The 25624-nt window shown below is 34.9% G+C and overlaps 1 protein-coding gene, 1 long non-coding RNA gene and 1 other non-coding gene across 3 annotated transcripts; 2 read left to right on the top strand and 1 right to left on the bottom strand.

Annotated features, from left to right (window-relative positions):
- Positions 1-9030: 9030 nt before the first annotated feature.
- On the bottom strand, positions 9031-9102 carry Trnae-cuc (transfer RNA glutamic acid (anticodon CUC)). Its single transcript has one exon. It is a non-coding gene; the product is annotated as a tRNA-Glu (tRNA).
- A 12904-nt stretch (positions 9103-22006) lies between these two features.
- Positions 22007-22525, top strand: LOC132205378 (uncharacterized). Its single transcript, XR_009442690.1, has 4 exons — positions 22007-22112; positions 22205-22273; positions 22343-22397; positions 22450-22525. It is a non-coding gene; the product is annotated as an uncharacterized LOC132205378 (long non-coding RNA).
- Positions 22526-23698: 1173 nt separating this feature from the next.
- LOC132205244 (uncharacterized) lies at positions 23699-24470 on the top strand. The gene is made up of 5 exons (XM_059634193.1): positions 23699-23755; positions 23820-23853; positions 23909-24012; positions 24068-24173; positions 24238-24470. The coding sequence occupies exons 2-5, from the start codon at positions 23826-23828 to the stop codon at positions 24468-24470; spliced, it is 471 nt and encodes a 156-aa protein (XP_059490176.1). The 5' UTR covers positions 23699-23755; positions 23820-23825.
- The last annotated feature ends 1154 nt before the right edge of the window (positions 24471-25624 follow it).

Raw genomic sequence — 25624 nt, 5'->3', positions numbered from 1 at the left:
TCATTCATTCAAACGATGAGAGTCTTGCTTTGCCAGCATTTCAGAATGGTAAAATGAAACAAATATTCTAATAAATATAATTTGTCCTAAGCAGAATCAATTTGAGCAAGAACAAAAATATATGTACACAATTTAAAATGATGTAGATCAGGAATGTTTACTTATTTAGAATCTTAATTCGTATACAAAAATGTGAAAATAAATTGTGAAAATTTCCAATAGGCCTAAATTAAACCTTTTAGTGCCCTCATTTTGAATCAAATTTGTAATTCGTACTGATTCTAATTTTATCAAAAGGGTCTCGAGTGAGTTAATTGGTTTTAAATTCCCGAGTAGTAAAATTAAATTACTTAATTTTGAATTTGAATCTGTTGCGAGCAGTTTTTTTCACATAGGACTCTTTCCAAGAATTAAAAAAGGGACATTTTGGCAAAATTATGATCTAATAAAAAAGACAGCACTGAATTTGTCAGACAAATACAAAATTTTAAAGGGTCTCTATGGTATATCATGTAATACTTTTTATTCTTGTTTCAAATCATGTTTTTATTATATTTTTTTATTCTTTTTTACAAAATTCCTGCTAGTGTTGGAGCCGTTTTGTTCATAGATTCCTTTCTTTTAAAGTAAATGGCTTTCAATGATTGAATGCAAACTATTTGATATAAAATTTTGGACAAATACTTACAAAGATTAATGAAAAAAAAAAGGATATCATATTACATGAAAATTTGTTTGACAAAATATTGCAATTAATTTTATTAAACTGACACTGCTCTCTTTAAGGTCTGCGGGATTCACTTTGAGGAATACTTCGGAGGGCACACGCACGCGGCGAAATTTCGTCAAATTAGGAAGCGTCGCAGGCGTTAAGAGCATTTATCTGTAAGTGCGGGCGCACACGCCGAGAGTCAAAGGAGTATAAATGGCGCGCGGTAAAAGTGGCAATAAATCCGAGTTATGGTGGCGAGAAGGTATAATTTAAGTCAACACGCGGGGAGCCAGGATAATTAAGATATGTATTTGTTTTAATTAGGCCTGATTCACGCGCACTCGTTTTAATTCTGCGCCGCTTTCGCTGCGGGATTTCGGCGGTGAAGAAGCCGCGTGAGTTAGTAGGGCCACTATGCCGCCCTATCTGTCATTTGGGGAGGAGTTTCAGCCGGTTGGTTCCGAGCGAGCCGCCACTCTCAATAATTTATTCTAATTTGCAAACTTTTATCACCTCTCAGACAATTATCTCTGTATTTCATCTCATTAAAAAGTTAACCATTTTCAGACGCTCTTTCTTTTCTTTCTTCCTTTTTAACAAACTTTTTCTTCCAGCCCGAGCACCGGAATGGAATGACTTATGCCCCGGCCGCTCGCGCGAGCGCGACCTGTTTTGGCTTCATTAATTATTACCCTCGGCGTGAGCGGCAAAACTTTTTAAATAATTTTCTTGTCATTCTTTGTGATGAGGATCTCTCTACGAGTTTGCGGCGTGCGTTTAGTTGAGAGTAGGGTAGATGAGAATATATCTACGTTCAACCTAATTTTTGTTACATATTTTTCGAGTGCTCCATAAAAAAAGACAGTAAAAAAGCATAAGCTCAATAAATTGTTAAATTATATATAATTACTGCGAACAAATTATTGTCTACACACGCAACGATGGGTCATTAACTCATTAATTGTTGCATATTTATTAAAGATGATAGTAGAAGAATACATGCATAAAATTCGGAAATTTCTCAATTATTTATAGAATTAAATTTAGCCATAAAAAGATCCGCGCTTAAGGGAGTGCGAGAGAATTAGAGCCGAGGTGATTATTCTTTTTCGAGTTAAAATTATAATGTGAACTTGGTAAATTTGACTCCTGCCCGCCAAATGAAATGACTCAAAATAATATTTCACATACAAATTTTATCGTACCCTAATCACATAGTCGAATGAGTCTTTTCAACAATAGAAACAGATTTTTCAACGATTATTTGCAAATTGTGTTTGTTGATTTATCACAAAGGCAATTGCTGCCCATAACGGGATACATCATTTATACATTCAAAATTATACAAGTTAATATGACGATTATTAGCAGACAGACAGGTAAAATTTTTCATAAACATTTTTTTAATGGCTTGATTGGACTACGCCAACAAGGAGTCCGTAGTTATATTTTTTTTAATTTTAAATAATTATTGATGATAAGGAAAAAAAATAATATTTACATTAAAAGTTAAATTTATATTTAACATTCTAAAATCTATTTAATTATATGAAGTATTTGTCTCATTTTGAATTCTGTTTAAAAATATTTTAAATTATTTTATTTCATATTATTACTAACTATGGGGTCATATAAAGTAAACAATTAAAACAAGCTAATTTTCTATGGCAAGAGTTAAAAAAATTTATATACTGTCTAATTACTAATTATTAACTCTTACAGTAAAAGAAATTTCTAAAAGTTAAATTTATTTCTTACACATAAACCAGATATGATATTTTTGATTACTTTTAATTGAGAATGAAGAACGCACAAAACAAAAATAAATGGGTCCTTGAATGCTCAGGAATATTATTAAAATTGAATGCTGTTATTTTACTTTTAGTTTTAGCACAAAAGATGAGTATTAAAGACAATAAAGACATACTACTAAAAATTTTATAATTTGAAACAGGAAATTATCAAAACATCATACCATTTTTCTTTTGTTTTGTTTACAGTGTTCTTTTCATATTTTTTTAAAATAACCCTTTTTGAGCACTAAATCGCAAAACCGGAGGCGCCACAGCGGAAATAATTCAATTAGAAAGAAAATAAGCCGCAAACCTTTCGGCAGAATAGTTTCGGCATACTTTTCCCGGCATACAGAGAAACACACACACGTCCAACCGTCCTCAAACACACACATACGAATCTCTGCAAAAAGGCAGATGAACAGACAGCGCGGCGCATACATCAAAGGCTGCCTTTTTTAATTCAAACAAAGACCACACTCGACTAATTATATTTTCAGTGCCGGCAACGCTCTGTTGTAATTAATTTAAACCGAAAAGAAGCATCTGATTAAAAAAAAATGTCCCTCTCCACCGCCACGTTTCGCTCCGCTTTGGGATGGGGTATGCTGGCATCAGCGGCTCCACTTGTGCGTGCTATCTTTGGTCTCTCTTTTTCTGAGCTGATAGCCTTTGAAATGCGAGATAATATTTTAATTCCAACCCTTCTAACAAACTTGCCACTAGCACTCTCCTTCTACATCACATACTCACGTACTAACACGTATGTGGAGGAAAAAGGAAAGGGGGAAGAGGAATGGCATGGGGGTCCACTAGCTCTCGTCGTCGCAAAGGTGGAAAAATGAATGTATGGAAAATGTCTAGAATTTTGAATAGATTTTTATGGCGAGCGTATTATCTCTTTCTCGGCAACGCACGCTCTCTGTCTCTCTTTTTCGTACGCGCAGATATATATTTTTTATGCAAACACAGGCAGCGCGACATTTTTCTGTTGTCATTTCCAGGTGAGTATATTATATGGTAAAAGGATTAAGGATAAGGGAGGAGGAGCCGCCCCGCGACCGCCGCCGCGCGCACAGATAACGCAGGAACCGCACAAAATTTATCCCCAGAAATGAGATTGTTTTGTTTTAATTAACAAAAATATTCTTCTCACACACAAGCAAGCGAATTTGTACGCGGCCGGATGGGCTTGCGGAGCACAAACAGAAAGCAAAGCTAACCAGCTCTGCTCTGACTTGGGTAATAAAATTTTTATTATTGTATTTTTATTCTCCCGGCTTTCTCCTTTTGTATCCTTGGAGAGGGTTGCCAGTTTTTTTTTTCATTTTAAATATTAAAAACAACGTGTGTAAAAAAAGTGAGTTGGCGAGAGCAAATAATACACGCGGGTGCATATTAATTCGCAATTCCTTTTCGTATTGGCAGGCGCGGAGTAGAAAATTTAACATTTTATCACAAAAAACTTACCTAATTTATTTTAAATGTTAACTTGATTTTCTTCAGAAATTGAGTTTAACTTAAGCAATACATAATACACCTCATAAATAAGTTGTTATTGATACACTGGAATATTACATCTTTATTGCTTAAAAAAAATTTATTGCACTATTTATTCTTATGTACTTTTTTATATTTTTATTATTGTCAATGACATTTTTAATATTAATTGTCTTTATTTACATCACTTTTAATATTTTTTTAATTAAAATTTCATTTTACAACGCTTCTAATTATTCCTTTAATCAGATAAACCTTCTGTGGACAAATTAAAAGCAATGATAACAATTTTATAAGAAATTAAAAAATATATATAAACACATCGTTAGATGGTGGATAAATGAAACATTGAACATTAATCAAAGTTTTGGGGCGTTTTTAGTTTCAGTTAAATGGTAGTAATTTACATTCATTCCAATTTATAATCATTAAAATAGGCACCATAATCATGCTAAAATACATAAATTCCAAAAAAAAGTTTAAAATTTATAATTTTGTTGTAAAAATTAATAAAAGAAAATTCAATTTTTTAATAAAATCTTTATCATTTATTTTAATATTTGGTTTGAAGACCCACAAGTTCAATGCAAATTAAAATAATTTTATTATAAAATTTCATAAGTGAAAACTATTTAAATGTAGCTATTGGCTAAGGGTAAAAAAAATAGCACCACTTCCCACATCCGGTATAGCTGCTTTCCCATCGAAAAAAAAAATACAAACAGCGAGATTTGCTTAAAACATTTAATAATTTTTGAGCAATATCAATCAAATTTATTAATCATTCCTGTTCCAATTTGAGTCACCTTTTGTAAATTGAATAAAAATTTGAATATTATAAAACATATTATTTCACTATAGTAGATACATCGCAATACATGTAGCGGTCCAGAAATGCATTCATGCGTTTTGCACAATTCGGAGAGCTGCAGAGATGGAAGCAGCATTTTATGAATAATAAAATTACTTTTGTTCAGATTAGCCCCGAAAAAGCAAACATTTAATCCCGTCGGCGCGAAAATGGTATGCAAATCCAGCAGGCAGCGCGAATCACACTCGAAAATGTTTGCCGGAATTATGCATGAAATTTCTCCTCGTGGCAGCCATTAATTGCGACGCGCAGCTGAATGCATATTAACGAAATTATAGCCATAAGTCATAACAAGATCCGAGCCGAAAGTTAATCCGCGCGTTTCGGAGCCCTGCGCGCGTGTGTGTGTGTGCGAGAGAGAGAGAGACCCATCGAAGTTTGCGTCGGAAATTTAAGAGGAGAGAGAGCGCGCAGTGGTGGAAGGGTTGAATAAGTAGCAATGGCACCCAGGGATGGATGGATGTGTGTGTGTTAAGACTTTAATCAGAAATAGAAAGGAGGCGGTGGGCAGTGCGCGCCAAATGGATCCGCCGCCGCCGCCGCCGCCAGTGCCGCCGAGCGAAAGATGAATATTCATGCGTGCTTCGGAATAAAAAGGACTCGGCGCGTCGTTTATCTTTGGCAACATTCAGAGCGGCAGATAGACAGCAGAGGAGCAAAAAGTAAATCGCCAGGGATGCGGCAACGACGGTCTCGTGTATTGCTCTGCCTCGGCGGAGGCCCTTTCAGCGGTGGCGAATTCGCAAAAGGGTCGCGACGAAATGGTGTCTCGGCTGATGGAAAGGGGGTTGGTTGAATGCAAAAAGTTATTTTACTTGCCTTTCGTTGAAAATCGCAATTGAAAGTGAGGTTTAAGCATCATGAATATTTAGACGGAATTAATAAAGCACGATATCGATTTGAATGAAAGTTATCTTTCATGTTACAAAACAAATATTTTTCTAGCACAGGTAAACTCAAAATAATGCTAAATATTAGGGTCCATGTAGTAAAAAGTTAAGTTTCTAAATAAATAATTTAAATGTTAGTGATTTCGGAATCTGTACTGAAAAATAAGCAGTATTGTTATTGATCAAATAACTACATTATCCGAGTATCTTTGATCTTGGACAATTTGTAAAAATTTTTCGTATGTTATATTATTCGTTTTTCTTTCAATTTTGAATACCCAGTTACAATGATTTACAATTTGGAGCAGTAAAAACCAGTTTAATCATTGCTTAATCATGCTTAATGTCATAATTGTTTATTTTTTTTTTCATTTTTGTCTCACATTTATTTAAATATTGAAATTTTTCAACAATTATTTATTTCTTCACTGCCGATAAATTTAACATCTGATTTATAAGCAAAAATCCTCTGCAAAAAACTAATTACCCGTATATTTTAGAGAAGCACTCTGCGTAATGAAGTGAAAGAGCTGTGGTGGACTCGATTATAGGTCAAAATCTCGCCATTTTCTGAGGTAATTGACCCGTGAACTGAAGGTCTATTGCTTCGTTAAGCATGCAACGAGAATGGCCATTTTCACCTGTCGCCGGTGTATGTGACAAAGTGCAAAGTGCATTGTGTGTTATAAGTTATACGCGACGAGAATGTGGCCATATAGGTCTATATTAGCTAGGGAAGTGGAGTGAGAGGCCGTTCGAGGAGGAGGCCGTATATATGAAAGTACGTGTTCTCGCCGGTCCACGAGATGCTTTACAAGCGAACGGTGCAGCTCGCGTTGTTTTATTATTCATTAAGCAATATAAGAGACCCCAAACCAACCCTTTATCCTTGATACCTCGGCGTAGCAGCTACTTTGGAATTAGCTTTTGGCTTCGATTATGTCGCGCACACACACAAACCCGCCAGTCCGTTATTTTTTACACTTGAATGACCTGCCTAGCTGCACCGCCGCACACAATTCGAGCCAGCGAGTTACTCGCCGCCGTCGTTTTATTATTTAATTTACATCTTATGGGGATTGCGAGTTTATAATTAATTTAGATCAGCAAACAACATCAGCAGCGGCCTGCCAAGTTCAACGGCGCGCTGCTCGTTCGCTGTACAAATGTGTATGGAGTTGTTGTGTTTCGGTTGGTCAGCCAGCGTACACTACGTGATTGTTATTTGCTCTCTCTCGCTCGGCTCCTTTCTGCCGGGCAAATTCATTAAGATGACCGACCGCGCGGAATAACTTTTAAAATTCCCTGCTCGACGTAATTGATGTGGTGCTCATTTATAATTAATATGAATAATAAACTATGTGTGCTGTTGAAACTTGAAATTTGTGAAACGTTTTAATTTTCCATTATTGTTTTTTTCTCCATATTGATATCAAAAGTTTCATTGGATTATGAAAAACAAATGCTGGGATAACAATGGGCTTGTCAGATAAAAAGGCACCAACACTGGCAAATATTTTGCATAAGATAACAAAATAACAATTTTTTATTAATAGTTATTATTTAATTTATTAAAATAAAGTAAAAAAAAGTGTTCAAAATTTGCAACTTCTTAAGTCTTGACAATTTTTACATAAATGAAGTACAATTTAAAATTCAATTAAATAAATAATATTAATTTCTATAAATGAAATGAGGCAATATCAGGAAAAATCACAAGTATTAATACATACTAGACGTAATTTAAGTAAGCAGATAGGCAACTTGCGCAACATACAGCATGCGCAGGCTGCATACTCATTTTTAAAATCAAAGAAATCTTTACAGGCTTCAGATGAATGACCTGGTATCAATAATTAAAAAAAGCGACAAACAAAAAATTATAGTTGCAAATTGATGTTAAGAACTAAATTGAGAAAGTCTCTTGGTAACTGGTTGTAACATGAGGGTTTAAAATTATTGGAGCAATAAAAAACTTTGGTATTAAATCAATTTCCATTCTCAACATTTTTGTTTGATTAAATTTAAATTTTTGTATTAATATGAATTATGATTAATTTTTAATATTCTCCTTTGTATTGTAAACTTGCAAAATTAAATATATTTTCTCCTCTGTGCTCAACTGTGAAAAATGCTTTAACTCATGATTCGAGTAAAATCATTATGCCTTAAATCTGTGATAAAAAAATATAAGATACATAAATTTGGTTACCCCATTAAATTTCTTCCGCTAGGTAGCATCATTTTGGAACAGGAACCTTCAAACGGGTTGCTTCTCTCACAAAAAACCGTCCCAGAGCGACCACTTTTTTCGAATAATTATCGTCAATGCCCTGCGGATTTGGAAAGTTTCGAGCTGAAATTATTTATGCAAACACGGTCGAAGTGCATCTCCGGAGTTGATGCTTCATCAGTATTATAAAATATAACGGGAGCGGAATGATAACCATTTATATTAATGCATATTTCCCCACGTATCAATGACTCCCTTGTCAGCCATTTTATGCCAACTCGGCACCGCGTGCATAAATATACGCAGTACGAACGTATTCCTTAGATTACCATTATTATTATTATTAAGAGAAAGAGCGGCGTGGTGTAGCGAGAGCGAGAATGAATTCAGAGCTTAAAACTCGGCGGTGCAGAAATAGGCTGGCCCCTGATTTGATATGCAAAGAGTACTTGGCTCACTAATTACTAATAATATAGGATAAGATGATGATGATGAAGCTGAGGAAAGTTTTTGGAAAGCCGCCACCGCCGCCGGTCGGAGATGAGCCGCCCCACCGCCCGGGGTAATAATATTAAAATTTTGTGACTTTAATCAGGAATACACACGCCATCGTCGGAATTTATAATTTAATACGCGCGCTGCGCGTGTATTATTCAAGTGCGGCACGGATGGATGAGTGAATGAATGGCTCCTCCGTCAAGCAAGATCCCTGCTTTCGACCCGGCAATAAAACAAAATGAGCCGCCAGCCGCTCGTCAACGTCGCCACCGCCTCTCTTACATGGTCACGGTTTGCAAATTCATTATAAAATACAAGCCAAGTCAAACTTAGAAGATTATTTTCATGTGAAGCCGATGATTACGTTGAGGAATTTCACATTAATTCCTAGTAAATATTTATATAAAATAAACTAAATTGCTACTGCATTTAAAATACTCTTAATTGTCAGATTGCAAAACAACATTGAATATGTCAGCTGCTGCACGTTTTGTAATTTTCCATAACTAAAGTTAGGAGAAGTTTAAAAAATATTCCCGTACCGGGAATCGAACCCGAGCCTCCTGGGTGAGAGCCAGGTATCCTAGCCACTAGACCATACGGGATAGAATTTTTATTGTAATTCAAGACGGAAGATGAAGTCCAAGCCAAAGCAAAAAAAAATCCAACAAATTTTGATTATTTATCAAACTCATTTCTTGTTTTATAATTCAAATTTAGTTATATAATGGGATAAATGCAAAGTAAAAAATTAATTCAGACAATTTAAATATTTTTATATCAATTTTGGTTACAGTTGATGTTAATGTATTGATGTTTGAATTAAATAAAAATTGTCTGCAAGTTAAATTTGCAAATCCGAAGGTAACTTTTAATTAACAGAATTAAACTTTATTCCACCGCCACGGGATGGGATCGTATTTGTTAAGGAAATATTAAGAAAATCTGTGTTATTGGTTATGCTTTTTGTCCCAAAATCAACATTTTCCTCCAAACAATAATTGTTTGTTTGTTACAAATAAACAACAACAATATGTGATAGAATCATTTTTTTGATCGTTTACTGCAGAAAATCTGGCAGAACTGACCGCTCTACTCCTTTCTATGGCAGTCTTGGAAAAGTAATCAGCATCGCAGGGGCTGGGGAAAAATCATGCAGCACAGCGAGGATTGCGCGGAATTTTCGGCCAGCTGCAATAAAGAAGATTTTTGCAGCAATAAAACGCTGGCGGCCGGAATATGACTTTTGAGGTGAGAGCCGTATAATAAGCGGCAGCCAACGAGATGGGGGCCATGAAAAGGATATATATAAGATTTCGCGAGATTTCAAATTTGTCGTCGCAGGCAGGCAGCTCGAGCAAAGATGCCTATCTGCAACCAGCAGCACACGCATCCAAACAAACTGCTCTGCGGAGCTGCGACGGCAGGGCGGGTTAATGCAATACACTTGCCGAATGGCTTTATGCGTGTGATTGCCGCCGACCGCACGTTGGAAGAAAGAGTGAGGAAAAGAATTTCGTACAGAAATTGCGAAAATTTGTAAATTTAAATTTTTATTTAGGAATGATTTTACAGCGTTATATAAAGTTATTTGTAATTTTAATTTAATATAATTTTATTTTGTAACATTTTTTATTAGAATTGTATTAAATTTTTTAATATTATAATTTACATTTGCAATAATAATTAACAAAATTTACATATTTGTTTAAAAAATGAACTAAAATTGTAAAAATCTTCAATGAGTTTATTCTATTTAGAACAATAAAAAACATATTGAGAATAGAACAACTTAATATAAAAATATAAGCTTCAACTCCATCAATATAATCAAATATAATGATCCTTGTAAAAGGATTTTGAAAAATCCGTTAATTATGTTACAATTATTATTATTATTCTGCGGAAAAACTGCTTTTTAAATTTATAAACCGACCTTTGAATAATATTTTGATAGCCCGTTTAAAAAAAACTTTTTAAAGGAAATGTTCTGCTGTGCTTGTGTCGGATCAAATCTGACCAATGATACATTAAAAGTTTAAAAACACACTTGAAAAGTGGTAATGTTTCAGAATTTTTTCAATTTTTCCCTCTCCAGATCTAGGTTAATCAAACAATAATTATTAACATTTTCCCATCATTTTCTAATTCAAATCTTTGGCTATAAATAGCTCTTAATTCAGTCCCGTCGGCGGAAGACTGAGAGACGATGCATCTCTGTCCTCTTCAGATGAGCAAAGATACCAATCTTTGTAATTAAAATTTCTGAAATAAAAAACGCCCTCTCTGATGCTTTCCGCCTCCTCCTCATTTCAACGCAAACAAATTTGATAAAAACCGCCGCGTTTCCCCGCTTTCAAACGCCCCGACGAGATTATTTCCTGCAATAATGTGTGTGTGCCGCTCCGAGCGCAGGGTGGAATTTCCATCTGCATTTAAATATTTGTGAAAAAGCGCGACGTATACAAATAAGACGCGCGCTGCTCTCAATACAATTTTCTTCTCGCAGCGCTTTTGATGAAACAAGATTTAAAAACAAAGCCCGCGCCTTATTATTTCCATTGTGATAATTTTCGTCGTCTGAGAATGAATTTCCATGCGGCTGTTGCTCAATGGCAAGCGAAGTGAATCTCTTTTTGTTTTGCCTCCTCTCTGCATAAGCATTTATTTACGTTCAATCTCGCCGGCGAGGGAAAAGATGAAAAGATTTCGTCAGGCACAAACGTAAGCAGTTTATTTTGTTAATATTAATTCAAAAAATTCGCTTCGGGAACAAAGAGAAAGAAGACTGCGCCGCTATTACCACCTTTTTGTACTGAGTTGCGAGTTTTTGGGGAGGAGTGGTGATTTCATGGATGACGAGAAATCTCAGAAATCTTTGAAAGGGACAAATTGAGAAGTGCAGTTTCTGTTAGGGATGAAAAACTAATTTCAAATCCGCAAGTAGGGCATTAATTTTTGATGTCATATTACTCAAATTTTAATTGTAACATTTAATTACTTGATTTAACATTGATTTTATTACGCACTTTATATTTTTAGTTTCTTTTTTTATATGTAAGAATTTTTTTTCTTCTGAAAAAACTCGGCTCCACATTCAACGCCGTGGCTCTTGCAGCGATAAAAAAGTTTGAATGCGCTCTCGCGAATATTGTATTTATGATCTATGCGTGAAGTTTTCTCATCATGCCGCATTATATCTGTCCTCGGGGATTAATATTAGCGCGTATGTCACAGCATCATCGATAAATATATTTCCTAACCGCGCTCGGCACGCCATACTACCACGCTAATGGCGCTGGAGGAAAAAAGTTTTGCGCAAAGTCGTAAAAATTAAAGTCTCAAGGCGATTCCAATATCAGCTAAAACGTTCTCCCGCCGCTTTCCCTGTAGTCATGTAAGGACTTGTATAGGACAACTTGATAGATAATAAGAGACTTGATAGGGGTTGAAATTTGCATATTATCACTGCTGAGAAACGCGAGCTTCTAAAATTAAGAAGGAAAATTATGAGGAAACCATTATTTTGAAGTGAATTCCAAGTTTTCTGTGGCGGGCAAAGCATGTCGAATAAAAAGTTTTAAATCTAAGGATATTTTAATTGATATGAACCAGGCTTTTGTTTCAAATAATGTACATCAACGTATCAATATTCTATATTAAATTGTATATTTTCTCTCATGAAAAAAGGGTCTGCAGTTCGTTGCCAAAATAAATTGTGCTGGTTTTCGTTTGAAAAATTTAAAAAGCTCTCTGAACTTCATTGTCAATTTCTATAATTTGCCTCTTTGGCGTTACGTTCTGTAATAAAATTTGAAAATTTTTAGGTTTGAAAGAATTTAAAATAGTTTTCAACACTATTTTTATGCCCCTTTGGTTTTACAAAACTTTTTATCAGGAATCAGGACTTTCAGGAGACGCCAAAGTAAGCTTCTGGATTATTCAAGACTAAATCCATTTAATTTCTAACACATTCGGCTGAAAAGCCAATTTCACGCGGTGCGGTCGATGGCTGCGGCGCTTTTCGGAGCCAATAAGAGAATTCACCATTAGCAAGTCGTAAATTAGCCGCCGGTCGCCGAGTGGAGCGGGAAAGGAAAAGGTAATAATCTCAAGCAAACATCTTAAATCCAATAAACACATCAGTGAACGGTTCGGTGCTCGCCAAACAAAACTCAACTAATTTGTATATCTAATTAAACTTGGACAAACAAGCTCGACTGGATGGCTGCCGGCCCGACCGCTCCGGCAATAAGAAAGGGTTGCCTTGTTATCCGAGTGTAATAAGGTAAGAAAGGACATTGGTCACTTGGCCATTTGTTTAAATACAGGGGCCTGAAGGGTGAATTAAAGGAATGGGGTGGCGACCGGCCTTGCCACCCGACTCGAGTTATTAGCTCGGACTGGCTTAGCACTTTGTCTCCTTGAGTGAGTGCAAGAGAGGCCTGCGAAGAGGGCGCTGGAAGGGTCAAGACGAATGCAAATAATCCCCAGGCATTAATAAAAATTTGTGACAAAAATTGCAGAATTTGATAGCGGAACAAAAGTGCTTAAAGCCAGAAAAATTCAATTCAATTAATAATAATAATAATAAATTAACTATGCAGCTCTCTGCAGTTCTGAACATTATTAATTGATTTATTTTTCAATTCCAATTTTTAGAAAATGCCAATTTAAAACCCAATTTTTTTTTGTACAGTTAGTACAATTTTAATGGATTAAGTTTTTATCACAACATTATTCATCTTTCATAATCACAGTTATTAATTAGCAATTCTTAAAGAAGTACATAGGTTCAAGCAGGGTTCAAGCATTAAATATTAATTTCTTATTCATAGCGTTTTCAGCCTAGTGGTTTGTTTTACATTGAGATATTTAATATAATTATATAATAAATATAAATTTTAGCATTTTTAATCTACCTTCAATAGGAGCTTATATAATTGAATGAATTAAAAAAAAAATTTAATAAAAAATAATAATATAAAAAATGTAGTTGAATTAAAATTTTATTTAAAAACGTAAAATTGAGAGAAAAAAATATTTTATTTTTTATTTTTTTGTTCTTGTTTTGCATAACATCAACGTAAACTCTCGCAATATTATATTACATAAAATAATATATAAAATATACTATTATAATGTTATATTTGATTTTCTCGTATAATTTTTGGTTGATACGCTTTAGCATCTCGCGACTGCTTATAGTTTACTGCAGTCAAAATGCGCTACTATTAAATTAGGTTTAGCTTTTGGAATAGCTTTTTGCGTGTGTACGCAAAATTGCCGCGGCTTCTTCCTTAATGCCAACGCCGCGCGCATATATTTTATTATGCCCTCTTCCGCGCGTGTTTAGCGTACAACCGTCTATTATTGCGAATGTTCATCAATCCTTTTTATCTCCACTGCAGCGCACGGTCGTACTGCATCCTCCAGTGACGGGATTAATGAGAGAGCAGCAGGCCTAACTAAGCACCGGGGACCGAAAGAGAAACTCTTAAATTGCGCTCATACGCTTGAAAACCCACAAGGAACGATTGTTGCTGGCGAAAGAGGCCCTTCAGCCCACTATGGGTACAAAATTAGTTGCCCTAATCCTTATCTTCGAAAATTTACAAATTTTAAGAACTACAAGTGAGGAAAATAACAATTTCATTCAATTATTATTGTTATTGTTTTTTTCCTAGATAAAGATGGTTTTAAAATTATATTCTGAATCTATTACAATATAGAATTAATAAAATAAAACCAATATCAGAATGATTTAAATTCACATAATATTTATAGCATTTATGCATATTTTCTATTTTAAAGCATGCAAGCAATTAAATTTTATTGATTTACCTATTATGTAATTAGCTAATATTCTCAATATAAATAAATCCTGATTTTCCCCCCACCTGCCTTTTTTTATTCAAAATAATTTAATAATATTAATAGCGAAAAATCGGATTTAGAACTAAATTTGTTTAATCTTTTTTAAAGGATGATTCCTAGGGACAAGCGTTTGTCTTGATTCACCAGGGATGCAAGCAAAGCCTAACAAGATCAATAGCTTGACGCATTGCGTCCCATTGGCTTATCTAAGAAAATAACCAGTGCTATAGAGTAAGTATCTCATCTATATTATGCCTCTTCATCTTGATGCTGAGACGCTGCGTGTGCGAGCGAGCGATCTGCCGCTGCTGTTTAAATGTAAATTATCCCAGCAGCAGCTCCACGTGTTTAAAGAGAAAGCCATCTCGAGACACTGACTGTACTGCCAGCGAATTTGCCTCCTCCGTGATGCTGCTGTACACAAACTGCACCAAAATACTACCAACGTAAACTATGCAGAGCTATACATTTAATTAGTACAAAACAACGCGCGCTGTTTTATTATTATTGGCAAACGTATTGAATCTTTTGATAAATCAGGCACACATACAACGAAATTTAATAAATATTTTTTTTTCTTCAAACTTACTTGATATAAAAAAAACCCATCAAAACATGCTCTAAAATTATCGAAATCATAAGAATTTAAATTATTTTCAAGGACTGAATTTCCTATTATTTTTTTATGAAATAATTGTCTTGTAAAAAATTTTAATCAGTTCTTAGATAGGTAATCAAATCAAAAATGAAATATAGGTGCAAACAAGTTAGCATCTAATTTTTTTAGATATCCTTGCTCAAAATGAAACAAATAAATTGAGTAAATATTAGATAGAAACAAATTATTCTTTATTAATTTGCTGGGATGAGGATAAATTCTCATTTTCTTCAATGTTGTTGCAATATTATTTGCTACCACTTAATTTTAAATTATTGTTTTTTTTATTGAACTTTTATTCAATTTCATATAAGTAACTAGTAAGAATGAGATAATTATTTTAAGGAAGATTGTGATTCAGATTCATAGCTACTCGAAAAAATAGCTCGCAAGAAAGCTTTAATATGTCTAGAATCATCGCTAGCACTCTTTTGTTGCTTAATTGAAACAATGTCAGGCATAAAAATAAATATTAATTAATACAACAAAAATAATTGTAAGCGTATCAAAAAATTGAGTAATTGGCTGATGTTCCAACGGTGCAACTTGGGTTGAAGAAGATATTATTCAAACCAAGAAGAAAAAAAGGCAAATTTATCTCTATATTTCATCTCTCTGTATTGATTCTTGAAGAAAGAGATGTATTATCTTTTTCTTCTCACTTTCAGCTGCTTTATCTCAAGAAGTTCCGTCTCTCTCTAGCGTGTTTCTTTGACAAATGGAGACGGCCACTTCTTGCGAGGGTGCCGAGCGTGACAAACCAACTCCCCGGTGTTTTATTTCTTTCGGCGCACTCGAAACAATCAATATCCGATAAAATATCAATCATTGTACGCGACACATAAAACGAACCCTTGGCAAACCGCGATTTTCCCACGTGGAAAACCACAACGAACTTTCTTTTCTCTCTCCTCTCCCACAAATTCCGCTTCAATATTTAAAACGGGCGCCGCGAGGCTTAATGCGCGCCCATAAAAAATATACGCCAGGCGCGGGACGTGGCAAGAAACGGAAAATAACGAAACGAGAAGTCATATTTCCTTCGACTTTACTATCAGTCGTATAATGCAATAAGGCGGGCGATTTTGATATCGTGTACACCTATATTGCTGCAGAGAGATGCAGGGCCAAAAGGTGCGCGGCCGCGTTTCATTGTTTCTTATGCTCGGCGAGGGTAATGGATGTTTGTCTTATTATTGCGCAAAACACGGTCGGCGTTATTTTTATTATCCGTCTTGCCACCGAAGTGAATAAAAACGGAGACAAGAGGCAATTTCGGAATGGTTATTTCACGTATCCATATTTCATTGTTGTCTCTGTGTCATTGAACGCGAGCTGCTTGGGCAGGAAGAGAGAAAGAACGAGAGATGCTTACAAGACTCGTTATATTGCTTCGTCTCTCTCTGCGTTTCCAGGCACATCTCATTTCGATTCTGCTCAGAAGTAAGGTTGACTGTTTTTCATGACCTTTTTGAATTATTTTTTCATGATATGGAAGATGTATGTACTTTTTATTTTCTTCTTTCTAAAAAGTTTTTCAAAAATATTTTAAAATAATACCTAGTGCTGAAATCTAGCATTAAGTTTTATGTTATAATGAAAGTCGCTCTTATTCTCATGAAAGAGATTAAATTCGTCAGAGCTATTCTGCATGAATTATTTTTATTTATAAGAGTTTTAAACCACGCGAATCCCATCCAGAAAATTTGTACTAAAACTTTGATTCTAATTAATTTGTTAAAATTTCTCACAACATGAACATGATTCTGCCTTAAAATTCTATCAAAGTGCTTAGAGCTAACGTGGAAAAAATATAAAAATATTTTAATTATGAATTATTATATATAGTAAAAAAATTATTAACAACTTAAAAATAACGTTTTAAAAATGTAAAGAAATTATTTGGATTAACAAGAACAATTAAATAATTATTAGTATATCAAAATAGAAATTTTTAGTATGAATCCACTGTAAATAAATTGAATTCCCAGGGTCGCATTATTATTTTTGGGTTGCTCGTGTTTTTGTGTAGAGCTGAATTATTTAATTCGATTTAAAATTCAAAACAAGTCCGAAATAAGCAGGGGGAAGACACACATCCTCTTGCTCATCATCGGCAGGCAGAGCACCGGTGGGTGGCTGGTTTGCCGGCTGCCGGATTAAAAAGCGAGGCAGGCAAGGGGAAGTCGCAATTACTGCTCCGCAACCAAATGCCCGCCTGCTCTCGTCCGCCAGCAGCAAAGGAATCGTGTCGAACACAGAGAGCGGAGGAGCCGCGCACAAAAAAGGGGTTGATTATTCTTTTGTTTCAGTAATAAAAAGCACACAAATTTTCGCTTTGATCTTTTTATTACTTAACGATGTATTTTCAGCCGCGGAATAACGCCACATGCGGGGAGAATTTTCCGAATCGCGAAATTTGTGTATTCCTCTCGTCGTGTGTTTTTCGCTCGGTGCAAAAATTCTCTTTGAGCGGCACCTGATGCGATTCTCGTCGCCACTTCGAATTCCGCCTCTCTACCTTCCACATCATCAAATAAATTTCAAAAATCGGTCTCTCCTTTTTCTCCTTCTTCTTTTAAATTATTACATCGTGCCGGCGGTTTTTTATGATAATGATCATTTTCGAGTGGAGCGAGGCGAAGCATCCTTTAAACTTTTCCCCGTTCGGCGGAGCAACAACAAGGGGATGGAAAAAACCGCCGACCGCCACCCCCTCCCACAATCACTTAAGCAGTTTGCTGCCGCGGGGGCGGCTGATCTGAATGGCTGAGTGCGAGGCAATTTTTTCCGATATGCTTGTGTAAGTTCTTAAAGTGTCGAGAGGAAATGGGCCGTGCTGGGATAAGTAGTATTTTAGATTTTTCCCGCCGAGAAAACATGCTTATGCTAATGCTACACATCTGCTTACAGTGTTGGAGCCATAAACTTGAAGATAATGTAAAAAATAAATACAAATTCAAAATGACGTTTATAATTTTCTTTTTTTTTATTACTGTCCATTTTCCGGTCCTTAATTTTCCTATACAAGAAACATTCATTGCTTCTTATAAGAATTTTTTTAATTAATTTATATCCAGTTTAAATTATTATTACAGAAAAAATTAAAACAATCCGAAGCAGCCATTTTAATTCATTGTAAATTTTGCAATTCATTTTTTTTCAGTTTTTATAAATATAAATTAAACTCCCTTTATTTGTTTGGAAGCTAATTGATTTTCTTGAATAAAAATTCCAAATTCTCTAACAAGAGAATTCAGCACACCCTTCATATGCCGATCAGTAAGTCGCGCATGTGAAATTGGCACATAAATAATTAATCACGTCAGCCGGGTTTAATTAGCTAACGCGCCCGTGTGCTGAATTTCCTTTAATGAAAGCCGCCGCCTTGGTTGGTTCGTTGGTGTGTGCATACGTATTGCGCTATTGATTATCGACTGCGAACAGAGAAGAGAGAGAGACGCACGTCCCCTAGTCTTCCATCTTACCCCTTTTATTTATACCCCCAGTCAGTCGTGTTACAATAATTTCCATCTATACACAACAGCATTCATCCGCAAACCCCTTCCTCCCTGCGAGACCCCTCGGCGCGTATCTCCTCCTCCACTACTCGTTACAATTCGGCGGCTCCTGTCAGTTATTAAAGATCAATAATTTATGCAAATGGCTTCAAACTTTATATATATACGAAGCAATGCCAGAGCAGAAACAGCAACACGACAGCTTGCGTCGCAAAACAATAGGCTGAGAGCGGCGACGATGGCGATGCCAACCCTTCATCTTCCTTATTTCCATCTCGCCCACTGCCGATTTCCAAACCCAAATGAAAGCAAAGTGAAAGCCGGGCGGCGTGAATTTATTTATATTCCAACCATCCTTTGTTTTCCAAGTCCGCCTGGGACCGACGCGTTCTCTCATTATTTCAGTTTTGATATATTTTAATATAATACGTTGAAAGTTAACAACTTTTGGCAGCCGTTTTGTGACAGTCACAATTGATGGCGGCTCTGGTTTCAGAAGCAAAGTTTGTTTTGATTGTCGGGGATTTAAAAAGGCGCTTTCTGGAAATTCACTTGCGGAGACTCAATTGGAGCCTTGAACGCCTGAAATTTCTCACGTTAGGCAAAACGCTCAGCTTCACGGTTGCTCAGGTTGCGTAACTCAGTTTTAAAAATTAAATAGTTTTGGCTAAAAGTACTAATCAATATTATAATATGGAAATTTTTGGAATATCTATCAATTTAAAAAATAAATAATAATAAATGCACATTACTTTCTCTGGACTAAAAGCGATTTTAATTTTGAATTTTTCTCACTTTTGGAGTTATTTTCATTTAATAATGAATAATATTGTAGAGGAAACAGTTATTTCAAAAATGGTTCCCTTTAGCTTTCTCATTATAACCTACTGAAAAAATAAATAATGGCCCTTTTAAAACAACCTTTTTTTAATTGAAAGATAGACGATATAGTCATAAAAGACCGGAAGCTTATATGAACTAAATTTTATTATCGTTTGCTTTTTGAATTGGGTTCAAAGAAATTAAATTTGACATGCAATATTTAGCGAAAGTTGAAAACTGATTCAAATTATTATTTGTCTTGCTGAATTTAAAGATATATCCCGCACTCATTTCATATTTCGCCTTCCAAGAAGATCAAACTCTTTGAGTTAATTAATGCCACTCTCGGCTCAGCTCCATCCATCATTAGAGCGCTCAAACACACATTGGAAACGGTTTGTGTGGCATCAGGCGAGAGAGCGTGAGAGTACACACACATTCCTCTCGCTCCGACACCCATATAATATACCCTTTCACACCAGATTGCCGCACGGTTGCGATATTGGCTGCCCGAGTCTCTCCGTTCCTGCCATAATTTATCGGTGATATTTCACGAGAATGTTTGTCATCGCCCCCTCGGTGAAAGAAGAAAGTATGTATGAGAGAGCAACGCGTATTGTCTTGTGACAAGCCACGAATTATGACTCTCTGGCGGCGTGAGAATGAGCAGCTCGGATGTTGCGGCTAAAAGAGAGCGAGCTGAGAAATGTATGAAAGTTCAAAATAACCAGCAGGAAAACACAGAATTCTTAGAAATGCATCGTTCAGATTATTTACAAAATAAAAAAGCATGCATTTATTTTGCAGGAAAAATGGATGATTAAGATTTGCTTTATGTATTGTTCAATATTTTTTATCTCACTATTATTCATAGAGTTTCATGACAATTCCACTTCAAAAGTTTGAATATGCCCCCCCACCTCACACATCCTCCATTAGTTGTTTGCCCAACGGAGTGTCAAACTCCAATGATGAAACAAAGAGCGCCTTTTTAGCGATTTCAATATGAAAGTCGACACGAGCAGCTGGCTCCTGTTTTTTGAACTTTTGGTAAGCATATAATATGAAATGTAATTAATTAGAGTTTTTATGTTTAATTATCAATATTAGATTATTTGCCAATTTTCTGAATCAAATGCTAAAAAATGTAAGCAAAAGTTAAAAAAAAAACGAAATATTCATGCAAATACCTGATGTTACAAAAATATATGTTTTGAAAAATTATTATTACTCTTTACTCGTTTTCATAGTTAGTAAGCTCTCCAGAAAGAGGCGGATCCAAATAATTCTCTGTTGTCGCAACGAGTCTTGTTTAAACATTGCAAAAAAGACGACAATGTGGAAGACCACCCCATGGACAGAAACAACACATTTACAAGAAACTAGCAGGATTAAATATAATACACCTACAACTGCTGTATTACGAACTAAAGAAAACAAGGTGACAATTCCGGTTACAGAAACGTCTGAAACTGAGTGGACGATTTCTGAAAGTGAGCTAATATTTTGAATTTATTTTGCCGTTAAAGTTATAGCTTTTTTTTAATTTTTTAAAACAGCTTTCTTTTCAAGTATATCAATTACTGAAACACAAAATTTAAAAACCACTGTCAACAAGGCTCAATCAATTGAAACTACTGCCTTAACAGAATGTGAGTCTTTTGAAAATATCTCATTCAAGTGTACTCTTAGTTTGTGAGATTTATTTCTTCACCAGATATTTCTCCTCTTCCTGAAAAATCTACGGAAACATCAAATATTAATTACGTTTCTAGTGAAATAACATCAATTTATACATCACCAATAGTTCTGGCACAAAGTAAAATATCTTGCAATTTTTAAACTTTCCATGCATTAATTTCCTATTTAAATATGAAAGCGACGGTTTTAGTTGATGATTCCACCACCAACTTTACGACCGATTCAACTGAACAAACAACTTCCACTTTACCAACAACTACGATTCCAGTTTTAAACTTAGCGACAGAGATAACGGTAGCTTCCTTCAATTTTCGCTGATTTTAATAAAATTTTATAAATACTTTTTCGTAGCTCATGCAAAACAATTGTCCAACGCGATGTAAAAAAGATGTAAACTTTTATTTTAACTTCTGTGAAGCCCAAACACACATTAAATTAATTTTAGGAATCTTTATTTTTCCTTGGTTCTTTAAAAGGTTTGGATCCCATTCTGATTCCAGAAAACTAAATTTATTTTAAAATTTTATAGATCCTGATGATTTTGGATTCTGGATTGACGTTTGTGGTACAGCAATATTACTTGGAAAATCTTTGGTGATTGTTAATTGCATATCAAAACCGACATTTTTATCTTGAAATTAATTATAGGTGACGTGGGAGGAAAATATATCAAAGTGCTGTGCACTTGGGCTGAAACCAATCAGTTTGAACACAATGCCATTTTCAAAGTGTTTTGACACCACAATTTCCGGTACTTCCTCTTTATAATGAAAAAGTCATTAAAATTATTCGCTTAAAAGGTTTTAAGTGGCCGTACAATTCCCGCTACTGGTCGTCAGGTGTTCGAAGTGATTCTGCGAATTTTACGTGGTGTGACGGAAACTCCACACCGGTCAATAAGTCTCTTTGGCGCTATGCCCAGCCAGACAACCAGAATTCGTCTGAAAACTGCATCCAATTGTTTATTTCAAAGGCAAACAGCAGTGCACGTTTGGATGATAAAAACTGCAGCATGCGCAACATTTTGGGTTGTCAGGTACTTGCAAATAAATTTTGGAAAATGTTTTCAACTTATTTCATTTTTAAATTCATATTATGTAAAATACTGAATTCATGACTGTTTTCAAGGGACCTGCAACTCCTAAACCGAAATGTATTGTACCCGATTGTAGTGGATATGATAATTGTTCAAAAAAAGTATACTATTTAGTTTTCATCTAATACAACATAGTATATAATTAAGTGCATATTTAAAAAAAAAAATAGCTTTCGTTCTACGAAACAGCAGAGCCTCTTGGCACATACCCAACCTATTTAAAAAGTAATTAAAAATTTTCAAATTATTTTGATTACTGTTTTGCCTTTTATATTAGATAAATCCCAGCACGGGTTTTGGGCTGATGTAAAAAATAGAACATTTTTATTTAGCTACCCGCAAGATGCAAAGACGGTTGAATTTAGTTGAATTTATTTTTTATTTTTAATCATACCATTTCTTCTCATTTTAGAATCTAGATGCATCAAAATCTTGTTGTGCCGTTGGAATGAAGCTAATCAGCTTAACTCTAGACACCTCGTACATCCTTCTAACTAATGCATACAAGCGTACATTAAGGGATTTAATCAATCAATTTTGTATTGATTTTTTTATTCTTTTTAAAGTTGCAAAAATTTCGTATAATTTTTTCTGGACCTCAGGCACAGACTTTGGCTGCCCAAGAGCCTTTAAGTTCTGTTCTTCAAAGAGAATGGTTCCCAATACGGCAAAGTTATACTTTGAATGCGTTATATTGATTTTCAACTAATCATCTCCAAAAATTGAAGATGGGCTGCCGGTCAACCAGATAATTTAGGTGGGAATCAGCATTGCATTGCTTTAAATCTTTCAACCTCATCCAGTTTGTTATTTGACGAAAATTGTGACTTGAAATTGCCTTACATATGCGAGGTGATTTAATTAGTTAATAATATATTTCTAGATCTTAATGTTCTGACAAAACTTGAAGGCTCGAACTTCAATTTCAGTCCTATCTAACATTCCAATCGTGTTGTCCGATTGCGCAGCCGAGTTCAATTTAACACAAGGTGGAAAATTTATAAAAATTCTTAATCCATTTCCATTAATCGTGGTGATTTCAGAACAAGTTTCAAATGCATTAAACAAAGTACCATCAACAATAGATGAAAAATGTTTTCTTAAATGTTTTGGAGAAGAAAATGGCTTAGTAAAATAATTACTAAATAATTAAATAATTAACTTTCAATTCCAAAATTGCAGTATGCAAACGGTCAGCTAATTGAAGAAAAATTTTATGCAATGTTTCCGTTGATTTCTTTTGATGATGCTGATGCATTGCTTGATTCCTACACAACCATGGACTTCTGCAGGAACGCAACAAGTCAATTTTAAAATATTATTATAATAAAGAATTCAAAAACAAAATCTTTTTCAGGGGGATTTGATGAATGTGATAGAGCCGCACGGCTATTAAAGTGCGGTCAAGACAAATCTCCTGAAATGATGCAGCGGCTTATCAATGCACTTGAGCAAGAATTATCAAAGCCTGTAATTTTTTGTGTACTTATTTTGATTGTTTTATTACGCCAATCTTGTAGAATACGGTTGCTGCAACAACAAAAAGTGAAATTGTATGTCCTGCATTTAATTGCGAAGTAGACGTGAGTATTATAAATGCTCATAATTTATATGGAATTAAAGTTTATTATGATTATATATGCTTAGGAAGACATGAAAAGCGTTGTAGAAAATGCAAAACGTTTGTACACATAGAAAAAATTATGATATTTTAGTCTGTCATGTTTATTATGTAGATAATGATAACATCTACTATGCATACAGTGGTTTTGCCTACTTATATGCCAAAATTTTTGTTGGTTGCGGCAAGAAATTTGCTTACATCAATTTTAACCCACCTGTAACTAATATTTAATTGAAAAAAGAAAAATTGCTTACTTAATGAATGCATTCAGACGTCGCAACACAACCTGCCTTATGAAATTTGCTGCCACTTTGGAATGAATCTGGTCACTGTAGAGAGTCGAGAAAAAGCGGAATGCATGGCTTCCATTGGGTTTTGTAAGTTTTGACACAAATATTTTAAACGCTGTTGATGAAAATTAAAAATCATGTCTTGAATCAGATACAGGATTCAACATAACATACAGGATAGCCGGATCTCGTATGGGTCTAACGAGTGGTTCCCCTAGGTGGTGCCTCAGCAACCTGAAGTTCAACGCATCCATGCTGCCTAACAACTTTGCCACCAGTGATCCTAAATTGCATGTATTAGCAATCACTTTCAGCAAAGCATCAACTTTATTTGATCTGGGTGCGAAAACTACGTTGATTATGGCTTGTGAAAGAGATCCGTAGTCGTATTAAATAATTGACTTCTTCACGATGCATTCTTCAATGATATATCAAATTAATTAATTAAATCAAACGACTTTAATAGGTAGTTTAACTCTTTAACATAATAATATATTATTTAAATAATTGTTTGAATTTGGGGGAAATATTTGCTTTACATTCTGATTTTAATGTATTAATAAAAAAAAAACGCTTTGAAGGGTAAACCAAAAATTGTTGTTTTGTAGATATAAAGTTGAAACGATTTATTATAAATTTCAAAAACTCAAAACAGCAATAATCCTTTGAAACTATCTGTCTTTAGCAAATATCTTTTTTTTTTAGAGAACACCATGTCAATATATTATTTATGTTGTCTGTGTATTTCTTGGATTTTTTATCTACCCAAAATTTTCTTATTTATTTATTATTATTATTGATTATTGATTATTGTTATTATTATTATTATTATTTTTTTTTTAATAAAATAAGGTATATTTTAGCACAAGCTTAGAAATCATTGGTAAAGAAACAAGTTTATTATCTGAGTGCTTCCCAGCACCCTCACGCATCCCCCGCGAAGACATCATAAATCGAGGGTTGCTCAGAAGCACCTGTGTGGTTTATGCGCTCGGCAATGGCATTAATATCGGAGAAAACACTGCCGGATTCTATCAAGACGCAATAACGACGTTCGCGGCGGCGAGGAATACGCAATATTTTATCGATACATCATGCCAGGTGTGGGAACACCGGCTTTCGGCTTCATCTGGCGCCTCCCTTTCCTTTTTCATCCCGCACGAGCTCCGAGTTAGCGAGCATTGCTCTTTTGTTTCCAATCCAGCACACAAGGCTTCTCTCAATACTTTTGTGCGTAAAGCGGCCAAATCCCGCAGGAGAATCAGATTTATTATTTCTGCGGCTACGGTTAATTATTAATTCCAGATAATAAACGGCTATGTTGTTTCTCCATTTTCAAATTATGACCGGATCGCACACCATTATACCCCAGGAGCGCATGATTGTGAAAGGCTTCTGGTTTAGCATTAATTGGAAATTGTATATTTAGAGCCTGGATGCAAAACGAACGTGGTATTTATTTCAAAGCAGGTTTTGATATCTATAAATTACCTGTAATCATTTGTAAGTGAGAGCAACGAATTGAAAAAATTATTTCT

This window comes from Neocloeon triangulifer, unplaced genomic scaffold, assembly GCF_031216515.1.
Source record: "Neocloeon triangulifer isolate White Clay Creek 2 clone unplaced genomic scaffold, ASM3121651v1 ptg000002l, whole genome shotgun sequence".
NCBI lineage: Eukaryota > Metazoa > Arthropoda > Insecta > Ephemeroptera > Baetidae > Neocloeon > Neocloeon triangulifer.
This window is presented reverse-complemented; position numbering and strand designations above follow the sequence as displayed.

Coding starts and splice junctions, on each gene's coding strand:
- LOC132205244 (XM_059634193.1), top strand. CDS start 23,826: ATGAAAAGCGTTGTAGAAAATGCAAAAC. Junction 23,854..23,908: donor CGTTGTAGAAAATGCAAAAC/GTTTGTACACAT, acceptor TTTATTATGTAG/ATAATGATAACATCTACTAT. Junction 24,013..24,067: donor ACATCAATTTTAACCCACCT/GTAACTAATATT, acceptor GAATGCATTCAG/ACGTCGCAACACAACCTGCC.